This window comes from Paramisgurnus dabryanus, chromosome 6 (assembly GCF_030506205.2).
Source record: "Paramisgurnus dabryanus chromosome 6, PD_genome_1.1, whole genome shotgun sequence".
Classification (NCBI taxonomy): domain Eukaryota; kingdom Metazoa; phylum Chordata; class Actinopteri; order Cypriniformes; family Cobitidae; genus Paramisgurnus; species Paramisgurnus dabryanus.
In genome coordinates this window covers 31263848-31278500 of record NC_133342.1, presented here as the reverse complement: position 1 = coordinate 31278500, position 14653 = coordinate 31263848, and the positions used below count along the sequence as shown (strand labels likewise).

At 37.5% G+C, this 14653-nt stretch overlaps 2 protein-coding genes across 2 annotated transcripts; one reads left to right on the top strand and one right to left on the bottom strand.

Annotated features, from left to right (window-relative positions):
- The first annotated feature begins 191 nt into the window (after nucleotides 1-191).
- Nucleotides 192-4677, top strand: cenpl (centromere protein L). Its single transcript, XM_065276605.2, has 5 exons — nucleotides 192-223; nucleotides 569-728; nucleotides 1281-1532; nucleotides 1621-2172; nucleotides 2264-4677. The coding sequence occupies exons 1-5, from the start codon at nucleotides 207-209 to the stop codon at nucleotides 2336-2338; spliced, it is 1056 nt and encodes a 351-aa protein (XP_065132677.1). The 5' UTR covers nucleotides 192-206; the 3' UTR covers nucleotides 2339-4677.
- klhl20 (kelch-like family member 20) lies at nucleotides 3240-13965 on the bottom strand. The gene is made up of 12 exons (XM_065276604.2): nucleotides 13842-13965; nucleotides 12578-12944; nucleotides 12269-12475; nucleotides 8891-9049; nucleotides 8624-8718; nucleotides 8338-8453; nucleotides 7958-8141; nucleotides 7142-7285; nucleotides 6909-7042; nucleotides 6463-6671; nucleotides 5215-5321; nucleotides 3240-5129 (listed from the first exon to the last, which is right to left on the bottom strand). The coding sequence occupies exons 2-12, from the start codon at nucleotides 12911-12913 to the stop codon at nucleotides 5045-5047; spliced, it is 1776 nt and encodes a 591-aa protein (XP_065132676.1). The 5' UTR covers nucleotides 12914-12944; nucleotides 13842-13965; the 3' UTR covers nucleotides 3240-5044.
- Between the last annotated feature and the right edge of the window lie 688 nt (nucleotides 13966-14653).

Sequence of the window (14653 nt, the reverse complement as noted above, 5' to 3'; positions counted from 1 at the left end):
CGCGTATATCATAATATAAACGTGTTGATACATTTTATTAACACTGTTAAATTTGATATATAGTTGACTAAGTGCAGCAATATATAACAGACTTTAACCCCGCTAGCAGCGATCGATTAGCATTCCTTTCTAGCCGCTTTGCATTATGGGAAAGCGGGACGTTCAAATCATCTTCCGGTTTTTTGGTTCGTTGTTTTGTGTTTATCATGGAGGGGAGAGGCAGGTACAGTGAATTAAAGTCTTTAACTTGTTTTTATAATGTGCTTTATCATATAACTTGACTCTAAAATGCAATTTAGGGCGCAACACGTATGAGTGCCTTACGTATACATTAATTATATTGTGGTTGTTTGGACGTAAGCCAATTGGTAACCGAAGCGATTGTCTGCGCTTTGTATTCTGATACAGTTGTGTTTGAATGAAATGTATTTTAAAGATCAGTCTGTAAGTATATTATATTGGATAAATTACTGTTTATTTAACTTAACTGCTATTAAGGCAGAAGGTTGCTCTAGTAGTATGGTATGAGTATACTTTATAATGTGCTCTGTTATCTATTTTCATGCAGTGCTGTCAATACTCCTGCCTGCAGACCTAGGACTCGAAGAAGCAAGAGTTATGGTCGGAGCTGTGTGGAAGCACCTTCATATTTTTGGCAGTCACCAGGACATTTAACAGTCCTGAGGGTCCCAACCAGCAGAGGGGCTGCAAAATCACAAATCATTACAGTGAGCTCAGTTACATTGGAAATCTGTATTTTTTATCAGCCAATATAACTAAGGCACCGAGTTGAATATTTGTTTTATAATCCAAAGTTTTTTTTCTGGATAAAATAAATAATACTTGCAAAACAAATCACAGGAATGATATCAGAATTGGACAATAGTTGCAAGTTAAAATATGCATCAGTCACATGCAAATCAAAGGGGGCATCCCTACCAGAAAATTTCAAATTGTACTTTTAATTCAGTAAATACTGATGCACCGATTAATCGGCCTATAAACTTTATCGACGGATAAAAGCATTTTTTCCACTATTGGTCATCAGACGATTTTTTTTTTAAAACAGCCGATGATCCGAGCAGATTATATCCTGGTAATTAAAAGGTGTGGAAAAACGTCATATTGGATTTCACAACTTTTGAAACACTTTCAATATTGGTAGATGTCGTTCCAAGTAATCGAATATCGGTATCAGTGCATTTGCAGTAAAAACCTAAATAATCTTGCATTCTTCGTTAAGTGGTTTGAGCGTTAAATGTATGTTTTTTTTTATACAGGAAAAAGTTGATCCGGAGCACATTGCTCTTTTGGTGAAAAATGAGTGGAAGCTGTCTTATGTCACCCCCTTGCATAACTTTAAACATACACAACTGAAGTTATATTCAAGACATCTCTCAGCATTTATCGTGGCAGAGAAACAGCAAGGAGTTGCAGTTGAAGTGGGTTTAGAGGTGGGATTTACTGTCACCTTTACTGCCGTTATTGGCATGGCTGAGACAGAGGAAGACGCTGAGACTGTTTTCATTCAGGTCAGTGTGTGCAGTATTTTACTCGATGTTCTCTAAACAAAACATGCACCAGATAATCTTATTTAGATTCTCATATTTTATTTCTCAGATCCAATCCAAGCCTATGTTTGCTGCCGCAGGAGATGCACCAAAAGTGGTTTGGCGTGGTTGGCTCACATGTGTCAACGGTGATCCGGAGTACCTGAGGTCCTTGCCTCCCGATTTTGTCAGCTTACCTCTGTTTTGTACCAGTGGACCAGAGTCTCTTACTGCCTTGGTTAAGTCTTGGTTCGAAAGGGCTTTCGATTGTAACTTCGGTTCTTTGAGCTTGAATTCGACCACTCTCAATTGGATGGCTGCTCTGTGGACCGGCTGCCATCCCACTTGTAATATCAGGTATCTGAAGTTGGAGTGGAAGCTACCAACTCAGCCTCCTTTGGATGTCTCGTACAACATAAACCCACAAGATGCATGGGGGCTCTGGAACAGCATTCACCCAGAGGAAAGCGCAGACGACAGGATTGATATCACGGAGGTTCAGTCATTCATGAATGGGCTGGAGACACATTTTTTTAGACATTTTAAGATCTACCTGTCTGCTGGAATGCTTGTTAAGGTATCCACTGCTCTTGGATCAGTGCATGTTGATGGGAAAATTAAGGTAATGCTAGATTACTGTATTCTTTTATTTATTTACACAGTTTTATGATGAGTGATTTTGTAATCTTTCGTATTTCTTTCTCTTTCTTTAGATCGGAAATAGCGACTACATCACCACCCTACTAACACTGCTGACAGAATGTGCCCTTTTGAAAATGCCAACCTAATATCTGCCATATATATTTTTTTAAGAATATTCTGATATTTATTTTTTCTGTAAAATATGTATATGTTTTTCTAGCTTTTGTTTTTATTCACACAGTTGACGGTACCTGTTGACTTTCATAGTGGGAATAAACAAATACTATGGAAGTCAATGGTTACCGTCAACTGTGTGCTTACAATCAAATGATCTTCTTTTGTGATTAAAACGGGTTTAAAACAACATAAGAGTGAGTGAATGACAGATTTTTCATTTTTGGGTGAACTATCCCTTTAAATGGCTATTGTTTTATTAATGCAAATTAACAGTATATTTGTCCTTAAGCCTTGGTAAGACTATTAGTTTGTCATAAATAAAAATGATTGTCAGCTGTGTACATAGGTTTCCCTATAACTACGTTTGCATGTATAGGTTTATAAATAGTTATTCGCATTTGAATTTTTTATATAGTACCATGTTTAAACTGTATATAGACCTCTGCAGTCCTGAAAAGTATGTAAATCACAATCACATTGTAATCTTTGATTGCATTTTATTTTTTAGCTCATTTAAACTTACTGGCATAAAATCTTTTCAGTAGGACACTTGTTAGCTCATTATGTTTCTAAAAACAGAATCTGTGAGCATGCATTTGTGTTGCAAGCAGGTAAAATGTTTTACTGGGATTTTAAGACTGGTTTGTCTTTTTTTTTTGTGGGAGTCGTAATTTTTATATCATAAAATGATCACACAGGATGTGCATGAAATGCAATTAGTCTCCAAGTAAAAGCCAAACTTAACTTGATTTCCTCTATTTGTATCCTCCAATTTCTAAAGAGAAAAATAAAGACATTTTGATTAAAAGATCAATTGAAGGCTCTAAAATTCATGGTTAAGATTCATCAAAGTGACAGGAATACACAGAGTTATTTTCTCATTTTATTTTATCTTTCAATGTTTTGAAATGTATAGACAGTTGGTAAAGATCTTTAAAATTAAATAGTGTAGGATCATCTAACCATGTGTATTTCAACACTATGTTTAGAACACAATGTGGGAAAATACATAACTTGGAATTGGATTCTTTAATAATAATAATGTTGTCCAATAAAAAAATGTACAAATGACAAAAAGGGCCAATTGCCCACTTCTAAAATATTCATAAACTTTCTGTAACAATACCAATGTTTAGTTTATGGCATCTGTGCAGGCCACAACCGCAACCCCATTGTCTAAAGGAACACAACACCGCTTTTCAATATTTTACTATGTTCTTACCTCAACTCAGACAAATTAATACATACATATCTTTATTCAATGAGTACACTTAATCTTTGTACAGCACGTCGTAAATGTGTTAGCATTTAGCCTAGCCCCATTCATTCCTTAGGATCCAAACAGGAATGAATCTAAAAGCAACCAAACATTTCCACGTTTTCCCTATTTAAAGACTGTTACACGAGTAAGTATGGTGGCACAAAATAAAACGTGGTAATTTTTTAACCAAATAAAAAATGAAAACTATATTGTATGGATGAAGAACACTTAGTTTGCAGCACGTCGACCTCGGCACGCAGTAACATCATCACTCCTGACTACTCCTCTCTTGATCAAACCGTCAATATTACTGTGCCCGAGGTCATTTTTATCAGCTTAAAAAAATCGCCACGTGTTGTTTTGTGCCACTATACTAACTCGTGTAACTACTCATGCCTTTAAATAGGGAAAACATGGAAGTGTTTGGTGGCTTCTAAATTCTTCTCTGTTTGGATCCTAAGGAATGAATGGGGCTAGGCTAAATGCTAACACATTCACGACGCGCTGTACAAAGACTACGTGCACGCTTTGAAAAAAGATAAGGATGTATTAATTTGTCTAAGTTGTGGTAAGAACATAGTAAAATATTGAAAAACGGTGGTGTTTTCCTTTAAGCTCAATTTTAAGAAATGGGTCATAAACATTAAACAAACAAAATGCATAAAACAACATATCCATCAATATTTTAAAGAAAATATTGTGGATTAAAGTGCATGGACTGATTCATTGATGCATTCTATTTTATAAAAGTAAACAAATTGATCAAATCTGTTTTAAAATAACTTATTACTTTCGCACAGCCTTCATTAGACGGGAGCAACTGCATTTTTAGGACAGGAGAAGATAAAATATAGGATCGACTAATCCGCTTGCATCTGGTAAGAATGCAGAGGAACAGATAATGCGCAGTGTACAACTCGATGAAAGAAACGGTAAAGCTATCACAGTGCATCCAATTCATACAACCAGAACATCAATTAGGCAATGCTTGTACATAGGAACAAGCAGCGTTCACACCACTTCCAAGTAATGTGTTTTGTGTTTCTGTAGTTATTCTTCAATGCAGTCAAACAGCCCAGAAAACTTAGTTCCCTCCAGGGCAACAAATGTTTAGTTTAGCCCGCCACATGGTGTTGTCGCATACTTAATGAATTCTTGTTTTTCTTCTCTCTCCAATAAGAAGTTGCCTTTGGCTATGCTCAAGTATGAAAGAGAAACCAGATTTAAAAAAAATAAGATGGTCTATGGCTGTACAGATGAGTCTCCTCAGAGCAGCTTTAAGAGATGGTGTTCCTTGGCTTATGCCATCTCAGTAACCGGAGACGGAAATCAGTCTTTAACTCTCTCATGATGCACAATGTCTCTGTGAGGCACAAGCTATGGTGAGGCATCTGTGGGATGGATGCTGACGGCGTTACCATATATGTGATTCACAGTGAGTCATTTTTATTACGCCGACTCCACCACCCAACCTTCTGTAGTTCATGCCACCGTAGAGCCTTGAAAGACAAACAAACCGTTAGGAAACTGTCCAGTCCCTTACACTGCGATTAAAGCTTGTGTTTTAGAAGCAAACACACTTACCTCCAAGTGTTTGCATCAGGGTCATAAACTTCTATCGTTTTCAGGTACGTTGTACCGTCAAATCCTCCGACCGCCATCAGCTGGCCATTTACTACAGCTAAACCAACCTGAATGAAAGGGAATTACTGTTTTATCTGATATTGAAACATCACAGTTGTGGTTTCAGCAACCTATTCTCATGAAGTGTGCGTAAATAGCATGCAGTGCGGAAAGTCGTGAAATTCATGTGTCAAATTCCAGTTTTGCATGCAAATGATACACCAGTCCTTTCGGTTATCGTAAAGGGGACATTTAAAATACTTTTTAAAGATGTTAAATAAATATTTGGTGTCCCCAGAGTACGTATGTGAAGTTCTTGTCTTGAAATAGCATATAGATAATTTATTATAGGATGTTAAAATTGTCACTTTCTAGGTGTGAGCAATTTTTGGGCTTGTCCTTTTAAATGCAACTGAGCTGATCTCTGCACTAAATTGCAGTTACGTGGTTGGATAGTACAGATTAAGGGGCAGGTTTTATCCCCTTCTGACATCACAAGGGGAGACAGATTTCAATTACCTATATTTTCACATGCTTGCAGAATGGTTTACCAAAACTAAGGACGGTTTCACATTTGGTGCGAATTGCCTGGTCCGAACCAGAGTTCGATTGCTTCCCCCTCCCCATGCCCCCCATGGACTGTGTTCACATATTATTTTTGCATCCGAACCGCGGTACGCTTGCATCATCAAGCTGCCGCCGGCGCGTTCTCATGTTGCTTGGCAACCCTGGAAAACAGGAAGACGACAAGCAAGATTGACGAACTCCAAGCAGAGAGATGATTTCTGAATGCCTCCGCAAAAATTGACGTCGGCGGACAGACTTTAGTATGTTTGGGCCAGAAAGACGCAAGTGCGTTTCTGTATTATTTCTTTGAAAACAAAACCAAAGGTTTAAAAAAATAAGAACAAAAGTCAAGCAAGCATTCTATGCATTTTGTTGTCAAGGTAAGTGCACGCACACAAACACACGTCTGTTTTGGTGGGACATTCCATATAATACGTAATTAACAGTGGTTCACTTCCGCGATTTGGTGCGATTGCGCTGTTAAAAAAAATAAAAAAAGATGCGCCATTAAGTGAACGACTGAAAAAAGAAAGACTGGCATATCAGATGCACACAAAATTGGAATTTGGCGTATGTATTGCACAACTTTATTTATAAGGAAATCATGAGAATGGGCTGGGTTTCAGAATCCCAAACACGTACCCCGCTCCTTCTGGACGTCATGGCAACAACGGGGGACCACTGATTGGTTCTAGGATTGTATCGTTCGGCACTGCTCAGTTCTGTGGTGTCATCTCTGCCGCCCACAGAGTAGATCATGTCCTGGTACACGGCACAGCCCAGGTGTTTCCGTCGGGTGCCCATGGGTGCCACCGTATGCCAGCGGTTTTCTTGAGGATTGTAACGCTCCACTGTGGGGATGGCAACATAGTTGTTTAACTTGCTCCATATACACAATTCTACATCAGCATCACATTACTCAGTCAAAATTAAAGATTATATTTTAATAAAGGAATCAAATATTTCAGAGGGATGTGAAATTCATCTGGATAATGTGATGCTGTCAAAACCCTCACCTATATTTATTATTATTCTTTCTAATAAAGACATGCAACATCTGGATTAATTCAAGCTTCAGTAAGTTTTACCTGTATTTAGAGGAGAAGTGCCATCTGAACCTCCTACTGCGTAAAGAAAACCTCCTAGTACGGCAACAGCCACACCCAACCGTCTAGTGCTCATAGAAGCAACACGAGTCCACTTATTTTCTTTTGGATCATACCTGCAAAATAGCATATCATTTATTACATCCCCTATTGTTCAGACTGTCAAGTAGTTATCAGATACCGCATTAATAATGAATACTCAGATATCTACTGACCGTTCTACAATATTTAGGCAGGAGACACCATCCTGACCTCCCACCGCATACAGGTACCCGCCTAGTACAGCAACACCCACACTGGTTCTGCAAGTGCTTGTAGGGGCCACGTCACTGCTCCATTGGTTAGTCTTAGGGTCATACCTGTCAAAAACCAGCAGAGGGCAGCAATCTTACATTTGCCTTCAATGATTTAGAATATTGTGGTATTTTTTATACAAATGACTTATCTGTGAGATTCATTTTTTTTTCATGTGCCCTCATAATCATAACAATCTCTCTTTACTTCCGGTCATACGGTAAGGCAGGTGGGCGGAGTCCAGGAAAAGATCACAGTAATTTGCAACATGAGCCAACTTTAAAGATCCAATCAATTCTCAATGAACGAATTCAAGCCCAACCCTAACTTTTTATCATTTCAGAAGCCGTTTCACTTGGATATACGTCACCACTGGGAAAGTAAAATAAGCCTTCGACTTTAAGGCAGAAGTATGGTCAATTTTTTAAGCGTCCCAGGGGGCCACGAGGGTATGTGCAGTGCCGCATTTATAAAACTCCACATACATTGTATGCGTATGTCGCGCATTTGTGTACTGGAAAATATAGTATGTAGCCCAGGACGTGCATTGCATTAAGTCGCAATGTGCATGTGTCGAATGTGTTGCAATGTACACGTCAAATAAACTATGCTTTGCAAGGCCGTGCGTTCAACTGGCTGTGTACGTTCGTGTACACATAAAAAAACAGACCATACTCTGGGCTTTAGTGTGATTCATTTACAGATTTGTTTATTTTAGGCTAAATCGAGCTGCAAACCTTTCCACACTGTTAAGATACGATGAGCCATCATGTCCGCCAACAGCATACAGAAGATCATCCAGTACGCTAACACCAACTCCACAGCGCCGTTTGCTCATGGACGCCACCATCCTCCACTCGTTGGTTTGGGGGTCGTAACGTTCAACACTTGAAATGGCATCGCCGCTACACCAACCACCCACTAGCAGACGAAACAATATGGTCAAATACACAGTGCTACTAGAGGAAATAACATATGGGTTTACATTTGGAGTAAAATTTTCTGCTTTTTTCAGCTATTTGGTACTCATTGTCATGAATCACAAGAGGTTACAGACCATAATAATATAATATTTTATGTAAAAAGTGTATTATATAGCTGAAAGCTGAACACCTACCAGCAAATAGTACTTCTCCGCAACGAATGGGCTTTCTGGGTCGAGTTCGAGGTCCCTGCATTAGTGGGCGCTCTTGGGGTAGTAGGAGATAGTTCTTGGCTTCATCCACTAAGTCCCTGTAATAAAATAAAAGTGTTGATTAATCTGTGAGCCATCACAACTTTAAAAAAATTAGCTTTAAAGAGATAAAATTAAAAATATTTAGCATCAAAGGAAAGTAAACACAGCATCCACTTCTGACTGATAATCCGACTCATATCGGCAACAAAGCCGGCTGTACACGCACCTGCACTCTTCATCACTTTTAATTAAAGGATCTGAACCCACGGTTCCAACCAGAAACTTCGGGCTCAAAAGAGGGAGACGCACATGCTGCAGCACCTGTTGCCATGACAATACCACACAAAAGGTTTCATGTTATTTATTACTCCAACTCATCTCATTGATATAAACCTGATTCTTAGCATAAAATGACATGCAGACACACACATAAACCCAGGTAAAATTATGAACATCAACAAAAAACAGTATGTCTGTAGTGTTTATGTCTGACCTGTGGTAGCTGAGGCCTGCGTTCTTGGATGCTGTATTTGACCCAGGCCATGACAGCATTAAACACCTGCTCTTCACTCCGAACATTGAGCTCATCGCTGGAGATAATGTCTATTAGTTGGTTAGCTGGTAAAAGCATGAACTCTTCACTCTCCATCACCTAAAGACCAGAAAAAAATGAATAAAATGAATATAACAGCCAACAATAAGTTTTACCAGGCATACCATTACCATTATTTGATCCAAACAGATTTACAGAGTACACATTTAACCCCTTAAAATGCCAGTGTAACGTGAGGACACTACCTTATTTGATAGAAAACTTCATCAACTACAACACCTCAAAAACAAAAAGCTAAACATGACACATATCTTTGAAAAGCATTCTTGTGTTTTGAATTATGTAAACTGTTTTAAAATACAATCAACACAGCAGGTACAATTTGTGTCCTTTTTATGAATTTTATAGCCTTTTTTAGGAATGCTAAGGGGAAGAAATAATTCACTTAAAAATTTCATCATTTACTAACCCTCATGTTGTAGAGTTTCTTTATTTTGTTGAATACAAAAGAAGATATTTTGATAAATAATGGTAACTAAGCACACAGTTAACGATACCCATTAAAGCCTTTAGCACCGCAGGAACCTTTTCATAGTACCCAAAATATTTGTGGGACTGCCTGCTTTTTTTGCCCTCGATTGTATATAACATTACAAGGGTGATTCTCACGAAACCATTGAAACACCACGGCACTAATGATTTTAGCTATAAAATGTGTAATATAGTAATATTAAAAAGCATCAGAATTAACACAATACTGTGTTCTACCTTGCACAATGTGTGATTTCAACATAAGAATTTATAATTTGTCAATTTTATCTCATTTTTCGCTGAAATTCTCATTACCGCAATGTGTCCGGCTGTGTTTGAACATGCGTTATGTTGTTATTTAATCAAATTAACACAAAATTATTTAGAAAAAAAATAAATGGATGTTTTGCTAGACTACTTTAGATGACAGAAAAAATATTTACTGAATATTCATGTATAATAATAATGAAGAAAAATTAGGAAAATGATGTGTCCATGCCTGATGTTCTCATCCTCCGCAACACTTTTTGAGAACAGTTTAAGCACACATACAGAATTTTAATAAAGTTTGATTTTGAGTGACCAAGCACATGGACCAGTTACTTCAAGATGGCTACCAGGTAAGATCATTTTTTTACAGTTAATTTGAAATATTGTCTTGTCAGAATGCTTACACGACATTTGATTATCATTACCGCAACAGATGCTTATTAAATGTTAATTTAATTAATAGAAGCATAATACTTTGATTTTAAATGCATGTGCAGAATCTCCAAATTATGTTCTTTCAGGTTTGTCATGTCATTTTGAAAATTATGTCAGTGTTGATGTTTTCTGACTGTTGCGGTAATGAGATTTTTTAGGACTAATTTTTTTAATTATGTTACAAAGTGTGTTAAATGATAAGTAAAAGTGTTTAAATTAATGTTCCCCTTTAATCCAGACTTTGTTTTTCAATGTCTGGTGGGAAAAAAGTAAATTTAAGCCATTTTTACATTTTCATGCTTGACATTTTTAAAACCAAGTTTTCGTGAGAATCACCCACAAGTTGTCATAGGAGATTTAATCTCTTAGCCTTACTTTTTACATAATGTATACGTCTAACAGACAACAACAAAGCTCTAATCATGGCACCCAACATATCGGATATCCGAGCACTATTTCATGAAGTCATTGCTCTATCAACAGTAATACTGAGTTTCATCACAGTCCTAACAGCATATTTCATAATGACATGCATGTTATGAAACAGCGCCAATCATAAATCCACACGGACTCGTGCCGCTTGTCTATGCCAGATATTTACAAAAACACCCATGTGCACTTTTAGTCAAATCGTTATTTTAAAAAAATGTGTTATATTCTCCATTGCTTACATGAAATGTATTCATCTGTCTTTATTGTTTTCCAACAAAGTATGGACGTAGCACAGTGATATTTTATTAGATTATTCACATTAACATCACAAACAGCTAATAAGTTTAGTCTTTAACTATTTAACTTATGTTGTTATTTTGCGTTGCGCACATTTCAGTTACTAATCCAGTACTCGTCTTTCTGCCATGGCCATTTACATCAAGATGTGCTTACAAGTATGCAGCAGGTATTTGCAAATGTGATTATAGGGACAAAAGCTTATTGTTTGGGGTAGATTTTTGTCTGAATGTTTTCTGTATCGCCCATCACTGTGTGAATTTTGCAGCTATTTGCACCGATTTCAGATCAGCCATCAGCACAAAGGGTACATCACCGAGCACATCACTTTAAAGACTGGCCATACTTCAAAGTCCAAAAAATGGGACTCTGGATATCGTCCCAGTAATCATTCCTTTCAATAAATACCCGAGCAAAGCAGTCCGAAAGATTCCATAGCAGGAAAAATATACTTTAGCAGGGCTCAACATAAAGGACTGCCCGGTTGCTCGGGGCAAGCGTGAGAGACGTTCGGGCCAGTAAAAAGTATTGACACTTGCCCGATCGGGCCAGTGCTTCACCCTCAATCACAAAAATATATTTTCATCAATGTATATTAAATACCATCTTGGAAGCAGACATTTACTTGGGTAAAACACGACGAAAGAATCGATGGTATATTTTGCACAGTTTGCTGTCAATTTACAGGTAAAGCGGAAAAGTTGGTAACCATTTTCGTTGGAACATGTCTGTTGTAAATGTATACAATTATATCTGACTTTTGAATTATTATTTTAAAATATGTGACAGTGACATTCTTGTGAAAATTCTAGTGAAAATTTTGGCAGGGCAAGTGAAAACCTGAACCACGCCTGACCGGGCCAGTATAAAAAAAATATATTACGTTGATCTAGAACTGGTCTACTGTTGTAAAGATTAACTAATGTATAATTCTTTAACCCTGTGGTTAAACCTTTTCAAGTATAGCTACAGTTAAGTAATGGACTGCTCTTCTAACTCCTTTAAGGGGGTGAGAACATTTAAGATATTACATGGCGTAAATTTGACACTAGCAGTAAGAGTTCTTTCCTTGAGTCAAAAATAGCACGGTCATCAGGGAAACCCTAAACTAGCTGAGGAGACTTCATAAGTAGAGTTTATGGCTAAAATTAGTCATGGGGAAATCGCTATTAAAGGCGTATATAACCAGACAACCACTTGAATGCAGTCTTGTTTCTTTTTTAACGTGAATGTGCCGCATAACCAAATGTGAGCAAAAACAAATGAAAACAAACAAAGAAGAAAGGTTCAAGATCAAAGTCAGAGCACATTCACAGTCAACACAATGGAGGGTGTGTAGAGGGCAGCCATTACCTCCTGAAAGTTATGCTGGGTAAATTTATCAGCTATTCGCAGGAGCTCTCTGCAGGAGTGAGTGTCGGCAAAAGCCCTGATGCCCAGGCAGTTGGAGGGGTCCAGTTGGCGCTTCAGGAACTCACAGCAGGCTTCTTGAATCTCTGCCAGCTGCAAGAGGCACGCAGCGGGCAACAACGTCTGGACGTTACCCTCCTCCACTGTCACCTGCAGGCCATCACAGAGGTATAATACTGAACTTGCTACAGCCTTTGCTGGTTATCTTAAATTCACTGCACAGTTAAACACTTAATGACATCAAATAGGTACCTGCGAGGTGTACGCAAAATCGATGAGCAACTCCATGGCACGTTCATCGATATCCCGAATGACGACCTCCGTCTGCCTGCTCTCTGCCAGTTCCCCCGTGAACATGGCTCTGAAATAAGGGCTGCAGGCCGACAGGATCACCCGGTGCGCATAAATCTTCTTGGCTCCCACCACCAAAACCACATCGCACAACTCCCGATGCTTCCGAAGCAGATTGATGACCTCCAGGGTCTGTCGAGGATGCTTGTCCGAGATGTAGGGCATTCTGGCGGGCTGGGGTACGCCCTCTGGGAGCTTGTTGGGGTCACCCAGGGTGCAGCGACTCGTGATATCCATTCCTGTGGTATCTTGGCGTGCACTGGTACCCCTTTGAAAACAAACAGAAATGGTTTATTTGTCAAAAGAACAAGTTCCTGCAATAAATGTTATGATTTGTGCAAAATGATTGCTGCTTGCTGGTTCAACACAAGCTAATGCGCCAATACGGTGCAAACCAAGTGGAGCATAATAATCTTATGAATGCATGATCTATGCATTGAGCTGTAATTGTTAAGATACTTTTAAAAACAGGGAAAAAACTCTAGCAGGAAAACAGGCGAATGAGAACTAGAAGATATTTTTAGAAAAGCAATACACACCCATGTGCTATGTAAACAAATTTGAAATCACGATCAAAAGTGACACTGAAATGTGACACTCACACTTTATTTTTAAACTATAGAAAAATACACTAAGGTAAAAAATAAGCAGTTATCTTGAATGTAGTCTGACTTGTTTTTATTAAACAAAGTAAAATAAAAACACAATCTCTTCCTACATACTGTAACGAATATCTGCTTCCTTTTAACAGTGAATTGTTTATTTAAAATGATGTGTCGGATATTACTGCTACAAAAAAGAACAAATATCTGCGCAGATGAACTACATGGCGTTACTGAAGGGGTGCCATAGGCAATTATATGCGGCGATAAACTTACATACAAGCTGTTGATCAATCTGACAGGGCGCAAAATATTGCTAATGCTAACCGTACACAAGTGCAGACGCTGTTTTAATTACAAATAATTAAACTGTCTAATCATTAATTGTGCACATTAAATTGTATTGAAGCATATCTGTAACGGGGACGAAATGTACACACATAATCATGCTAACTCGGTGACAACTAGCTCTAGTTTCCCCAAATGCTGGGATTTTACTGTCCCTGTCGTTTTTAATAGCGTCTATTAAGATTGCATTTACATAAACTACATACTTCCATTACCTTAACTGTCCATTAAATCGGTCCAGATTGAATTTTAAGTCGTCAAGAGATAGCCAGATAATTGAAGACAAGCCCTGGGTTTGCGGGACACCGTACACTTTTATTTTTATTTCCCGAAGAATTTCCCGACGGCCACCGGAAGTACATCTTTCAAAATAAAAGTCACGTCTCGAATCTTTTTTTTTTTTTTTTTTTATTGAAGAAGCATAGCAGCAATTACAAATTCAACAACAAAAACAATTATAAACAGTACATAAAGAACGAGTACAATGAAAAAAAACAATTAAAATAGACACAACAAAACAAAAAATAAGTAAAAGGATAAAGTAATAATAAAAATAAATAAATAAAATAACAAAAATAATAATATAACATAAAATTAAGCCAGGGGAAAAATAAAATTTAAAATAAGATCAAAATATAAAAGTGCCTTGAGATCCTTGGGCTTTCATTATAGAAAAGAATAAATATTATACTTTGAGCACAATGTAACTGACTTTAAAGCTTTGGCATTGTTGGAAGAAGAGATAGTACCCAAATAAGATTTCAGGTCATTGCAGAAAATAATAAAAAGAGGTCTGACAGATAAAAATTTACATTTGTGTAGAAAAAACTTGGCTAGAAACATAAATAAATTTACAAGAAAATATTTGTCTTTTAAATTTTTATCAGAGTTATAACAACCAAATAAGACATCTTTAAACTCCAAAGAGAAATTGACTAACAAAGAAGTACGCACAAATAAACAAAATTTCTTCCAAAAGGTAGCTACATGAACACAGTCCCAAAAAAGGTAAGGTACAGACTCATCT